The 14,546-nt window shown below is 49.2% G+C and overlaps 1 protein-coding gene and 1 pseudogene across 7 annotated transcripts in view; one reads left to right on the top strand and one right to left on the bottom strand.

Moving 5' to 3' along the window:
- Positions 1 to 14,546, top strand: part of UROS (uroporphyrinogen III synthase) — a 58,321-nt gene that overhangs the window by 30,527 nt on the left and 13,248 nt on the right. For 4 of the 7 annotated variants that reach the window (XM_089898349.1, XM_089898348.1, XM_089898346.1 and 1 more), the window contains 3 exons: positions 2,975 to 3,491; positions 4,761 to 4,942; positions 5,642 to 5,832. In XM_089898349.1, coding sequence (XP_089754475.1) covers positions 2,975 to 3,109 — 135 coding nt within the window. In that variant the 3' untranslated portion in view covers positions 3,110 to 3,491; positions 4,761 to 4,942; positions 5,642 to 5,832. Of the gene's footprint in view, positions 1 to 1,135; positions 1,277 to 2,974; positions 3,492 to 4,760; positions 4,943 to 5,641; positions 5,833 to 14,546 lie in introns of those variants that run through there. The other 3 variants (XM_089898347.1, XM_022568482.3, XM_022568483.3) reach the window with 3 other exon arrangements.
- Positions 5,666 to 13,787, bottom strand: LOC149747344 (uncharacterized; annotated as a pseudogene).

The raw sequence follows: 14,546 nt of genomic DNA, 5'->3' as shown, positions 1-14,546 counted from the left end.
GCATTTATTGTTTGTAGAATTTTTGATGATGGCCATTCTGACCAGTGTGAGGTGATATCTCATCGTAGTTTTGATTTGCATTTCTCTAATGATTAATGATGTTGAGCATTCTTTCATGTGTTTGTTGGCCATCTGTGTGTCTTCTTTGGAGAAATGTCTATTTAGGTCTTCTGCCCATTTTTGGATTGGGTGGTTTGTTTTTTTGATATTGAGCTGCATGAGCTGCTTATAAATTTTGGAGAGTAATCCTTTGTCAGTTGCTTCATTTGCAAATATTTTCTCCCATTCTGAGGGCTGTCTTTTCATCTTGTTTATGGTTTCCTTTGCTGTGCAAAAGCTTTTAAGTTTCATTAGGTCCCATTTGTTTATTTTTGTTTTTATTTCCATTTCTCTAGGAGGTGGGTCAAAAAGGATCTTGCTGTGATTTATGTGATAACAGTGTTCTGCCTATGTTTTCCTCTAAGAGTTTTACAGTGTCTGGCCTTACATTTAGGTCTTTAATCCATTTTGAGTTTATATTTGTGTATGGTCTTAGGGAGTGTTCTAATTTCATTCTTTTACACGTAGCTGTCCAGTTTTCCCCCAAGCTACAGTAATCAAGACAGTATGTATGGTACTGGCACAAAAACAGAACTATCGATCAATGGAACAGGATAGAAAGCCCAGAGATAAACCCACGAATATATGGTCACCTTATCTTTGATAAAGGAGGCAAGAATATACAATGGAGAAAAGACCACCTTTCTTCCTTTTTTAATGTTTCTTTTTTAAAAACACAGCCTTTTTTTTTTTTGGCCGTGCTGCAGGGCTTTGTGGGATTTTAGTTCCCCAACCAGGGGGTGAACCTGGGCCCTCAGCAGTGGGAGCGCAGAGTCCTAACCACTGGACCACCAGGGAATTCCCTAAAAAATAGCTTTATTGAGATATAATTCACATACTATAAAACTCACTTTTTATGAATTACATATGTACCCTTTTAAAGTGTACAATTCAGTGGTTTTTAGTAAATTCACAGAGGCGTGCCAAAATCACCCTCTCGGTGCAGAACATTTCAGAGCCATGAGAGAAACCGCATATCCATTAGAGTCACTCCCCAACCCCCTAGCAACCACTAATCCAATCTCTGTCTCTGCAGATCTACCTATTCTGGACTTTTCATATAAATGGAATCATGCCGTATATAGCCTTTTGAGACTGGCTTTTTTCAGTTGGCATAATGGTTTCAGGATTTACCCATACCGTCATGTGTCAGTACTTCCTTCCTCTGTATTGCCAGGTAACAGTCCATTCTATGAATATACCAGAAGGAGTTTCTTGTGGTTTTGGTTTGGATTCCCCTAATGGCTAGTGATGTTGAGCATCTTTTCATGTGCTGTTGGCCATTTTTATATCTTCTTTAGAGAAATGTCTACTCACATCCTTGCCACTTTTTAACTAGGTTGCCTTTTTGTTCAGTTGTAAGAGTTCTTTTTTTCTGGATACAAGTCCCTTATCAGATATGTGATTTGCAGAAACGTTCTCCCATTCTGTGAGTTGTCTTTTCACTTTTTTAACGGTGTTCCTTGAAGCACAAAAGTTTTCTTTATCTAGTTTTTATTTTATTATTTGTGCTTTTCATCATGTATCTAAGAAAACATTGCCTAATGCAAGGTCATTGAAGATCCACTCCTATGTTTTCTTCTAGTTTTATGGTTTTAGCTCTTACATTTAGGTCTTTGATCCATTTGGAGTTAATTTTTGTTATGATGTGAGGTAGGGGTCCAGCTTCATTTTTTTTCCTCAGGGAGTTTCTTGAGGGGTGGCTGCTTCATGGGGGGGAGCGTGGGAGCTACAGGAGCCCGAGCTTCTGTGAGACAGCAGCCTCCTTCCCCTCATTACCACACGTGCTGGGGAGGAGTGTCAGGCCACAGCATCCTGAGGTTGTGCAAGGGCGGTATCTTGTTCACACTACCGCCAGCCTGCCTGGGGAGGGGGGTGAAGGGGGTGCTGGGCAGGGGCTGCCATTGTCGGGGGGCTCACCTTCACAGACCACTCCCAGGCGGGTCCATGTCCACGGTGTTAGTCCAGAGGGGCGTGGGGATGAGCACGTTCTCTGCCAGAAGCTGTCGATCTTCTCAGTTCACCCCTGCACTGGCCACTGAGAGGCAGGGCAATTGTGCCCCTTTCACAGATGAGGAAACTGAGGATCAGAAAGGCTAAGTGATTTGTAATGACAGCTAGCGAGGGCCAGAGTCACAACTAAAAATCCTGTTCAGCCCAAAGTGAGGCTCTGGATGGGACCTTCAGACACAAGCTTGTCTGGAGAGGGGCGTCCTGCTGACGAGGCCCAGGCCGTTGGAGCTTCTCATCTGGGATAACGATGGTCCTACAGGTAGCAGCTGCTGACGGTCACTGGGCGTTTGTCTGTGCCAGGCACGGGGCCATGCGGGTGGTTACACGCATTGCTCATCTAATCCTCAGAGCAGCCTGAGGAGGAAGCCTCTTAACCTTTCTGCTTCACGGAGGAGGGGACGGAGGCCCAGAGAGGGCAGGTCACTTGCTGAGGCCACCGTCCTGTGGAGCTGCGATGTGAACCCGACCCTCTGGCTCTGGGCCCTGGTCCTGACCGCTCTGCTTTCCCAGGGCCCAGCCACCGCCCCATGCTGCACGCAGAGCCCCTTTCAGACTTTGTTCTGTGCTCCACCCGGCCCCGCCCGTGGCAGGCGCTGATTGATTCCAGGCCTCTCCTGCCCACCCCCGCCCCCCCCCCCCCACCAAGCCCGGGCCGCAGGGCTAGCGGGAGCTCGCTCAGGCCGATGGTGAGGCTGTCAAGAGACTGAGGCTTTTTGCAGGTGGTAGAGCTGGGATCACATCAGGAGGTGTCATCTCGTTTATAAGCTCTCACGTAAGGAGCGATGTCCTAACAGGAGGCAACAGGCCCTGCTCCCATCGCCCCCTGCGGGTGCACTGAGGCCCCTCTGTCTTCTCCCTGCAGTTCGTGGCCATTGGGCCCACCACAGCCCACGCCCTGGCCGCGCAGGGCCTGCCCGTGAGCTGCACCGCAGAGAGCCCCACGCCGCAAGCCCTGGCCGCGGGCATCAGGACGGCGCTCCAGTCCCATGGATGCTGAGTCAGAGGCCCCGGCGCCCTCCCTGGGCGGAGCTGCCCCTGTGGGCCCAGGGCCAGGTGCTACCACGTCCCGGTGGAGCCGGGCATCGGGCAGGGGCTCCTGGGAAACCGCCCCCTCACACTTCTGCCTCGCGCCCGGGGGAGCCCCCGCCAACACCGAGGCTGGGCCGGGACCCGGGGCCGCGTCAGGCCCACGTGCGCCTCACGTCCCTTCGTGGAGTCCAGCTCGGACCCCCGCCCGGCGCACGCGGCTCCTGTGGCAGCAGAAGGAAATCAAATAAAGTGCACTGGCCACGCCTGCTGACTGTGCCTTGTTACTTGCTGTCTGTGGTTTCAGTGCAAAGCTGTGTTTGGCGCCCACGTTCTGAGAACTGACAAACCTGGTATGAATAATAAAGTTTGCTGTGTGTGAAGGAGTTTTATTCATCTTACAGGACCTCGAAATTCCTGCTTTGTGGACAACGTAATTTGAATACAGAGAGGCTTTCTTTCCTTCAGAGACAGAAAAACCGCATCAGTCCGCCGGGCTTCCCAGAGGCTGGGGAGGCTGATTTACTTCGAGGGGCTCCCGTGCAGATGCAGGGCCTGCAGGGAGGTTTCGGGAATCCGTCCCCGAGCTTTATTCCCATTTTTATAAGCTTGGCCTGGCTTCTGAGCTGGGTTGAATGAAACCCGTGTCTGTCTGTCAGTCACGTGAGCTTGTGGTAGGAAAGATCCCTGTGCTCCCCACACATGGCGGGTCCCGTTGGAAGGCGTTTTCTATTGAGCGACTCCAGCCCCGTGCAGGGGCTTTGCCTCTCTGATGTCCATTCCCGTGAACAGCCCTCGGGAGTAGATGTCACTAGTATTCCCATTTGTCTGGTGAAGAAAAGGAGACTCAGGAAGTTAAGGGACAGCGAGTGAGTGACAGAACCAGGATGAACTTAGCAGGGGTTTGTGCGCTCAGCACGTAGACCAGGACCGGTGACGCTCATACACCACCTCGCGTCAGATGGGCATTAGCTCGGGGGGGCGGCCGTCTGTTCCTGACATGGGGGCAGGGGAGGGGTGTGTCAGGGGTCGGGCTGCAGGGCTGCCTTAGGTGGTCTGCCCACCACTTTGGTGGTGCTGAGTGCAGGGGGCATGCGCAGTACCCTGTTTTTGCTCCCGGCTCTTCAGAAATGGCAGTTGGGTTTTGGGGGTCTTTTTGTATCTCGTTGCCCAGAATTTGCCCCAACGGCACATGCACACAGTTATTTTTAGTCCCTTATAGTTTCTTTGTATTTTGTTGCTCAAGGAGACGTTTGTCCAGGTGCAAGCACTGCAGCAAAGGGTCCCAGGGCCCAGAGCCCAGCCTGCTGGGTCCCATAAAAGACTGTCCTTTGGGGTCGATGATGCCCAGACTGGGTGAGCCGGTCCCCTGATCACGTGCTTGGGGGTCAGGGCAAGGTCAAGTTGCTATAGAAACGGTGGTTTCTGTACTTTTGGCTAAGGCAGAGTTGCAAGCACAAACCTTTAGCATTATGAGCAGAACTGAAAATTATAAAGCTATGTATAAAAATCCTTTTAACAATGCTGAACCACGGGAGTCTGCTTTGTTACTTTACTAAGTGCAAGGAACATAGTTTTCCTTTCCTTTGTAATTGTTTCCTTTTCTTTCCATTATTCTCAAGGATTGAAGCCAGTGCCGTGGCCTCAGAACCCTTCTGAGACCAGAGGTGTGGCTGGCGCAGGAAGCAGAGGGAATCTGTTCTGACCTGGGGCGGAGCCCCGTGCGTGCCTCACCGTATCACTGAATATGTGCAGGACCGAGGGCCGGGAGGGGGAGGCTCATCTTCTCCAGTGGAAAACAAAGGTAGAATTGGACAAAATGGTTACAAACAACCATTTCAGGGCTCTGGAATTTGACCTGAGTCAGACGACAAATCGAGAAGCGTTTATTCTTGAAAACCCGCCCTTTGGGCCAGACCAGCGGGAGTGGCCTCGTGGCCTAGAGATGCCCCTCATCCCTGTGCACCCACTGCTGGGACCCTAGATTCGGGCAGGAGGAGAAAACCAGGGTTTTTTCAGTGCAAGGTGGTGAACCCTGTAGGAAGGGAATAGGAAAACCTGCAGCGTTGCTAGTCTGAGCTTGTGGTCCCAGTTGGGATGAGCCACAGACCAATCAGAAATGGAACGGGGACCTCGTGGGGATGAGAGCTCCACAGAAGGACTGACTGGGTTAGCCGACTGGGAGGAGTGCTTGTGTGCAGTGCAGTGCCGGCCCGACACAGACCAGGGGGATGCAGGGTGCGGGCCAGAGGGAACTTGTGGGGCCACGGGTGTGTCCTATAACCGATTGTGGCGTTGGTCGCACAGGGAGGCCATTTGTCCTGGAGGATTGCGTAAAATAATTCGGAGAGCGCTGCGTTATACACACGTTTTTCTCTGTATTATCAAAGTGAAATAGGTTAGACCACGAATCAGGAACTCTGGCTGCACATGAGAACCACGTGACGTGCTTCTACAAAGGGAGTTGCTTCGCCCACCCCCATTCTACTTAATTGTTTCCTAGGGCAAAGCCCAAGCAGCAGGCGTTTCAGAAGCCCTCCAGGTGGTTCCCATCTGCAACCACGTTTGAAAACCATCGCACCTGGGCAGGGTGCAGTCCCCGGTCAAGTCTAGAAGCTGGAGAAGTACGAAACAGGCGCCGGGCAGTGGAGGAGGAGACGAGAAACCCGGCTGGAGGCGGGCGGGGAGACAAAGGTGAGAAGGGGTGCGTGGGCTGCAGAAGAGGGGCCGCATCACCCCACGGGGGCAGGGGCGGGAGGCGGCCCAGGGAGGGTGAGAGCGGGGCTGGGCACAGGCGACAAGGATTTGCTAAATGTCTTTCATCCGCATGGCAGCCTGAAGTGACCTTTTGGAGAGGAGGTGACCAGGGTTTAAGGAGAGGCGGGGCAGATTTGGAAAGATGGAGGTCAGTTTGGGATTTGGAAGGGTTGCTGCCGACTCAGTCCATCAGAGGGAGGTGAGCCAGGCATCGAAGGTGCAGGTTTCCTGGCCGTCGCTGTGAGTGGGGAACCTGGGCTTTGGCAGCTGGGCTGGGGGCTCCTGTTAGCAGTTTAGAACGTGAGGGCTGGGTAGGCAAACGTGAGTTTTAAAGTGACTGGGGAAGGACCCCTGGTTCTGCAGATACTGGGGACGGCAGAAGGCAGCGTCTCAGTAACTTTCAGCTCTGGAAAGTTAAACCCAGAGAGGCCACACGTGGTTCTGCTCACCCCTTCCCAGAGGCTGACAGTTCCTCCTAAGGCCCAGAGTTCTGCCGGTTCGTTGTCTGTGGGCTGGTAGGAGAGAGTGAATGGCAACCTCAGGACAGGAGCTCGACAGGCACAGGTCCAGCCTGGGAAGGGTTAGCTTTGAGGTTGTGGAGCCGGCATGAGGCACGAGTTCCACACGACCCTGATAGAGCCCCCAGCCCCAAGTTTCCTGTGTCCTTCCTGAAGATCAGAAGGGACAGAACATGAGGTGGGAGAGGACAGATCAGGGAGCAGACATTGAACAGAGGTGCTGTAGAGGGTTCGCCATATTCTGCGTTCGCTCTTTACGTGGGCTCTTGTGCGCCCACCCCAGCCGGTGCCGCCGAGTGTTGGTGCAGGAAGACCTTTGGGAAGAGAGTAAAGCATCGTGCGGGAATCTGCGCGCCGAACCAGTGCTGGGCCTCGGGCCTGGGGTGGTCAGCAGTGAGTTGAAGGTGTTCCCTTTGGACCTTAGAGCTGAGCTCATAATTATGGGATGCGTTCTCGGGCGCTGTTCCAAGTTTTAGATGCTTTAACTCATTAGTTACATGTAATAACTCACCTAAGGAGTTAAAATAATGGCTCTGTGCCAACTATTAGGTTAAATGTTGATGCAATTATGTTAATTGTGAATGGAAGGTAAAATAAAAACATTGCGATGTATATGGTTTTTTTAGAAAATAAACTAGCAGGAAATCACTTTACTAAAAATTCTAATGTGTAACATATTCTTAACAATAAGCCAAATAATGCCATTCAGGATTTACTGCTGTGTCTGAGAGGTTTATCTGGTGCAAAGGTGATGTCGGGTCATGACCTCTGACACCTAATGAGTCTGGGCCACGTGCTGGGAACCTGGGGGTCAGAGACAGCACGGCTCCTGCCCTCAAGGGGCTGCAAACACTGTGAAGGGACAAAGTCGGGAGGCAGCTGAGCTCAGCAGAGCTGGTCTGTACTTCACTCGGCAGGACTGTGGCCGGGAGAGGGGGGCGGTCCACAGCTTCACTCTCCGAGGCTCTGTCGCCAGGAGCCTGACAGTGGAGTACCAGGATGGCCGTCTTCGAAACCGAGTCGCCTGCCTTTTGTGTCAGTGTCTTTGATTGTCATATTTTCCTTGAGAGATTTTATTTAAAAAATTAGATTTCTTTTTTTTCCCTTAAATCCATTTCTTACAATTGTCAGAGGTTCTTGGCTGGGCAATGGTGTCATGTGACTTCAGCCCTCGATCATACCTCTCTGCCCCTCTCCCGAATCCTGACCCAATCCTTTCCTCCCCAAACATTTTATAAATGAGAAGGGACGTGGCACCAGGGCTGACCGGTCTGACCATCAGTGCCTGGTGTGTGCCAGCTCCAGGCAGGAGGTGCAGGCGAGAAGGGCAGGCAGCACGCCGGCCGCCAGACTGGGCTCCTGGGGTCCCATCTCCCTCACAGGTTTAAATTCCCCAAACTGGAAACGTTCACTTTACCTCCTGGAAAATTGCTCCTCGGCGCCAGATAAAGTGAAAAACATTTTGGAAAGAGCTGCAAGTTAACGATGTTGACCTGCACCCCACGGCCAGGTCAGCCAGGAGCTCCACACCGCTCAGCTTCCCCAGTCCTGTAGGCCCCCCTCCCCGTCCCCAAGGCCACGAGTGAGAGGACACCCCGAGAGCTCCCCAACTCAGGCAAGAGGAGGTCAGCTCGGCCCGTCCTCTGGGTGAACAGAGGCAGAGACGCATTCACACAGTCTTCAGTCTGCAGTGCTGTGGAATTAGCCAGCTGAGGGTAAACTCAATGAGGCCAAGTGACAGCAAAGCAGCACAGAACCACCCGGCTGAGAACATTCTACTTATGAGCTCACAGCCCCAAACCAGAAGGGGAAGAAACCAGGATTCTACTACACGCACTGCCTCTGTCGTCTCAAACTCTCCCGCTGTTCCTGACCTCACCCGGGGTGCGGCCACGGGGCACGGGATGACCCCGCTCAGCACAGAGCCCCAGGATCCCCTTTGGGGGGGTTGTTAGCCACTCTTACCCTCGTTGCTCACTTCAGTGCCCTAGTCACTCTGCAGCTAAGACAGATGACACAGCACATCAGCAGGCTTGCAACGATCAGTAAGCCTCCGACCATGGTGACCATAATCTTGAAGTCAAGCCTCTCAGTTACCATCCTGACGTTAAGCACACACCCGGGCAGAGAAGCGCTGGGGGCAGTGAATGTGCCCTCACCGTGCCCCAGCCGCTTAGCGACCTCAACATGCCTCCTTCAGCGGAGGGCGCGAGCCCAACCACAGAGCCTTCTGCGTGTAAAACGTGGATAAACCTTCCTAAGCTGCTCCAGGGTGGGTAAAGGGTGTATTTGTGGATGAAAAGGGACTGAAATGCCAGGGTGGGTAAAGGGTGTATTTGTGGATGAAAAGGGACTGAAATGCGAAGTCTAGAGAGAAGGAAGTCAGAAGGACACATGGTGGGAGGACTCTCTCTCCCCCTCTCACAGGCAGTAACGCGCAGTTGCAAATCAGACAGACCTACATTTGAGCCAGTGGCTTCGCTCCCAGACCCTGGGCCTCCTGAGATATATTCACTTTCAGAGTCAGGCTTAAAAATCTCCTGTGGGAATAACTAAGGGAATGTCTTTTTTTTTTTCAAAAATGTTGTGTGTGCAATGCTGAGAATGTGCAAACCCACTTTGTAAATGATATGTGTTTTAGGGGAAAAAAAAATGTCAGTTCTCCCAATGACAAGTAGGTCATGCCAGCTTAGTATTTAAGGAAATTCTAGAAGCTCCCCGCCAAACCCTTCCCCCAGCTCCGAGGTGGAGAGTGTCCTGCACAGACAGACCAGGAGCCACCTTCGCCAGGAGCCCCTCTCCCTGATTCTCTCTTTATCGTAGGTCACACGCCTCCCTCAGCTATTTTTCTTCTGAAATCCAACTGATTTCCTCAAAATCCAATTTACCTGGAATAAGCAATTTGGTTAATCAAACACCCTGAACCTTGAGAAGCCAGTCCCTTCAAAGGCTCGGTAATCACTGGAGGGGAGAGAAGTAACTCCCTGAGAAAAGCCAACAATTCGAATGGTAAGCAACACCTCCCTGAGTCCAGGCGTCCTGAGCTGCATGAAACCAAATAAAAATAAATTTAAAATAAAATGAATTGTAGGGAACAAGACCCTTCAGTAATAAATCCCCTGCTCCTATGATCCTAAGAAGGATCTCATTGTCATCTAGAGGGAGACCTGACTTCCAGATGTGCCGTCTTCCGCCAGAGCTCAAGGGAGGGACAGGCAGGTTCTGGGGCTTTGAGACCCGTCGGGACGCAGGCTGTGTGACATCAGCCTTCAGAACACCAGCTCCCAATCACAGACTTCTCAGTTCTGTCCTGCATTTAGGTTGATTTCCGCCTCCCAGGAAATGCAGAATGTCTAGATGTCAGCCTTCAGAACACCAGCTCCCAATCACAGACGTCTCAGTTCTGTCCTGCATTTAGGTTGATTTCCGCCTCCCAGGAAGTGCAGAATGTCCGGATGAAATTTGTGCATCATTTTGTTCTAAGTTTTGCAGCTTTGCAGGTTCTGGTTTCCCTCAGAGAAAATATTTAGGGTTTGTCTTCTAATCAAAACATAGTTTGAGATTTTGATAAAAAGATGGAAGAAAAACCCTGCCACGTGGTGGGAAGTCAGTGTCCTTAGACCCAAGAGTTATGGCCACATGGTGGACACTATGTAGCCACTTATCACAACTCAGATCTGTGTTCACTGACATATATTGATCTGATTAAGTAAATTGATAAATATAACTGACATATAGTTGATATATATAACTATATATTGATACATAATTTTAGTTTGGTTTTTTGTTTGTTTGTTTGTTTGTTTTGGCTGTGCCACATGGCATGCGGGATCTTAGTTCCCTGACCAGGGATTGAACCCATGCTCCCTGCACTGGAAGCACAGAGTCTTAACCACTGGACCACCAGGGAAGTCCCTATAACTATATACATAGTTTTATAAATGACTATATATATAAAACATACAATTGACATACATGTCAGAGTTCTATGTATGGTTATCTATGTTATACAGAGAGCATACAACTGACAGTATAGTTGAGAACTGTATACTGACATCGATAACGTACCGTGCGGTGAGAAGAAGCTAGAGTTTGGTTCTGGTCACGTTTCTCTGATCACAAGGTATGGAGAGCCTGCCAAGCCAGTTCCACTAGACGAGGGGGTTCATTTAGCTACACGAGGGCTCCTTACGGAAGCCCAGGGGCAGGAGGGGAGCAAAGTGGACCTCACGGGCACAGGCGTGGGTCTCTCTCTGGCTCTGTGTAAATGTCGCATATCAGAGTCACATGGGAAGTACAAGATGCCGGCGCGACACCTTACATAATTTTATTCTGCCCTTCATCTTCTTAGTTTTTGTTTTACAGAAAGTTTTTAGCTTCTGATCAAAAGCTAATTTCAAATTTAATAAAGAATGAGAACACAGTTGAAAGTGTGAATGCTGCCTGGGTAAATGTGACAAGATTAAAGGGTTATTGCTAAGTTTTCAGGCACAATAATGGTAGGTCAGATGCTTTTCTTTTTCTTCAGTCTGTCTTGGGAGGTGAGGCCAGGGTACAGACTCAGGAAGCAGAAGGAGGGCCTCAGAGCTGAGCAGGAATGAGGTGCAGCTGCGAGACAGCTGCGCCCTGGGAGGGGCGGCAGGGCCCTCACCCCAGCTGAGGCCGGGCTGGAGAGACCTGCCAGCCTGGGTGCATGGAACACCAGGGTCGGGGGGACTTCACTGACCAGGATCAGTGGCAGTTTCTGAGCAGGAAGGGGCAGTGTTTGGCCGGGAGACAGAAGCTGAGGTGGAGCCTGCAGTGACACAGAGAAGGCGGCCGGGGGCCTTCCCCGGCCTCCATGCCCGGGGCGGAGGCTGGCCACCTGTGCAGACCAGGTGCACACAGTCTAATCACACACACAGTTCTGTGGTTGCTGCTTTTCCTTCCTCTGGCCGCCCAGAAATAAGTCGTGGGCCCTCCCTCGGCCTGAATCCTAGTAGTAGGACCACATTTCTTTAAATTGCTCGAAAAGAGTTGAGGCCGGAGCCAAGCTGAAAGAACTTTGCACACAACTGTTGCCATAAGAGACCTGTGCATGAATCCGGTTGTCCTTTTCCTTCACATCACACAGAGGAGGAATTAGTTCAGTGACATAAAGAAATGGCCTCAGAGCGGACTTTGATGGTTTGGATCTTTCGGAGTTGTAAGCACATCTTTCTGTGCCTTAAGAAGTCCAGAATTTATATTGGGAACACTCAAAGAATCTCAATTACAGAATTAGGTCATCATGGGGGTTTCTATAATTACAGCTGTATTTCATTCTTGGAGCTTTAAAAAACATCTTAAATTTAACTTGCTGTGAATACTCTAAATTCAAAAATCATTCCAGTTGGAGTGAATCATACCTTTAGCCAGACATGTCACACTCTTCTCAGTGGTAAACCTTTCAAATATATTGAATATTTGGTTGCTAAGGAATGTAACTGCTTGTGATGCTTTGTGCGTTGTGACCTCAAAAGTATCTAACTCAGTGGATTTATTCTATTGCACACCGACAATATACCAAATATTCAGGGCAAGGAACAAATAAGGACCGCTTAAAATAATCCTACACTGTTTCAGAGCATGAAATTAGCATTTGGATCTTAAAATGAAATGAAGCAAAATTACAAAATATTCATAGGACAGTGGGTAAAGTCACCTGGGTAAAATTTGGGAGTCCCGGGCTGTATCCCTGCTTCAACCTAGGCTGTATGAATCGGGGTGAATTGCTTCAACTCTATTCCAGTTTCCTCATTTGCAAAAACGGGGCTGGTGGTGGAACTAGATGATTCTAAAGCTCTGGAATAAAGAAGAATCCAATAATAAGCATCATGATGTTTTTCTTTAAAAAGAGAGGATATATTAATTAGGATAGGAAAATGATTTGGGACAATCCACGGGCCCCTAACATGTAAAAGGAAAATCTTGAGACTATAAAGGAAGGAGAAGAAAAATGAGATGTTGATGTGAAGAAGACTGCACGGTTTTTGTTGTTCTGTTTTTGCTTTTGATGAGCACCAGTGGGCTGGGAGCTGCAGCGAAGATGTGAAAGAGAAATCGACTCCTGGGGTTAAATCTAGAGGTGATTCAAGGCCTGGGGAGTCGTTGCTTTGAGCAGAGGCCACTCGGATGGATGCTGCAAGTCCTGCTTTCTCCTGGAATTATGGCAGAACAGCACGGATGGCTGGGGCCCACACTGAAAGCTGTCTCTCTCGTTTCCTGTGACTTAATGGTAATAGAACACATTAAAACTTGTTTGGCTCTCAGAAAATCAATACCAGAGATATGACAGTGACAAGGACCAGGCCTAGACAGAAGATGAACAGGGAAGAAGCTGCCCCAGATTGATTTCAGAAGGATTTCCTGGCATCCCAAGTCCCTGGACGATGCCTTTTATGACCGAAGAAAGCAGTTCATTTACTTCTTCAAAGGGTCCCTCGTAATAGAAGGCTTTCCAGCCTGGTATTGCTTCTGTCATCCTTGACTGAAATTTGTCAGATGACCAAGTTCTTAGTTAAAAGCTGTTTTCAATTACTGCAGACCTATATATATGGCCATGGCAGATCATCCCATCATACAGAAAATTATTAAGAACTTCAAGCCCAAAATATTTGGTGCGAAGCCACAGATTTGCTTACCTCATTGCTATAAATTAACCTAAAAATCAATGACTTCCAGAAAAGCCAGTCTTAACTTTGCTTTGCAAGTGTTTGCATCGATGTGAATAGAAATCAAGTCCTTGACCCTTATCCGATGAAGATTATTAAGGTTTTTTCCGGAAATAGAGGCACAAAGCCATTCTGTCAATGTAGTCTCAGCTGACTACTCCTGCACTCACCGCTTGCCTTCTGCAAAGGCAGCACGTGCTGGAAAGTTGTCAATAGCAGGGACAAACAACAGATTCCTGGCTGCCTTCAAGTGGCTTATTTCCCAAGCAGTCTAGCTCAGAGCAGTGGCTTGACGTCTGTGACGTTGATTCCTGCATCCTGAACTCGTAATGAGAAAAATAGGCAAATGGAGAGCCAGAGGATTTCTAAGAGAAAAAGTCCGATTTCTTTTATAAAGAAAACAAACCAGATTTTTAGTAACTGAAGCAAATATGCCTCCTTAACTTAAAACCCAATGGGAAAAGCATTACTTGAGCTTTTAAATTACTTGATTGGAAAATCAAATTTCTCAACAAATAATTTTACAAAAATTTTAGGAAAGGTTAGAAAAAGCATCCTGAGGAATACCTGTCTGCCTTCCACTGTCTAGGACTCTGCAGCCACGTTCCCAACACCCACCGTCTGTCCCTCCACCCACCTCGGCCCCAATTTCACCGAGAGACAGGAAGGCAGCCATAGCCATGGGTCCAATCACGGGAGAGGCCACTCACCCCCTGAACCCCAAGGGCATGGAAATGATTTTACTGCACTGAAAACTCAGGGATTCAATGGGAAAGAGCACAGAATTTGAATTAACTACACTCCAAAATCCCTGTCCTAACAATTTATCTTTTTCTAATACTTGACAGTGTACAAAAGGTTTTCATGTGTATTTCTCTCTTGCTCTTCACAACTCTTGTCAGTGGCGGGACAGATACTGCTGTGCACGTTTCTAGATAAAGAAACTGAAGTTCCCCAGTTGTGTCTCTGGCCAAAGGTCGACCGCCAGTCGCTCCTGACCCTGCTTCTCCTCATCCCAGCCTAGTGCCCTTGCACTCTCTCCTTTCACGTGGTGCTCTTCTGTTTGAATATACACACCTGCATCCCAAATGGCCCTGAACAGAACAGCTTTCCAGCTCGCTGTAATTCCTATAATGTGCTCCTCCCTCTTCAAGGCAGGAAACACTTTATATGGCAGCTTATTTATGTTCCGAGGGTTAGACTACCAAAATAAGACTCTTGAAGCTAATTGGATAACTTTATTTTTCCTGTATCAGTTATCTTAGCCATCATGCTCCTTTAACTTTTACATAATACATAATATGGCCACCATTACCTGTCCTTAACGTAAACAAACCCCCCCAAAGTCATATGTAATAAGGACAAAATGTGGGCACTGAAGTTAAACTGAAAAAGAACTCTCAACGATCAGGCCACAAATACCCCATACTTCTAAAGACGC

This window comes from Delphinapterus leucas, chromosome 16, assembly GCF_059928025.1.
Source record: "Delphinapterus leucas isolate spDelLeu-1000000601 "Yukka" chromosome 16, BTC_Dleu_Yukka2, whole genome shotgun sequence".
Taxonomy (NCBI): domain Eukaryota; kingdom Metazoa; phylum Chordata; class Mammalia; order Artiodactyla; family Monodontidae; genus Delphinapterus; species Delphinapterus leucas.
Note: the sequence above shows the minus strand (reverse complement) of the source record. Positions and strands in the feature narration are given on the sequence as shown.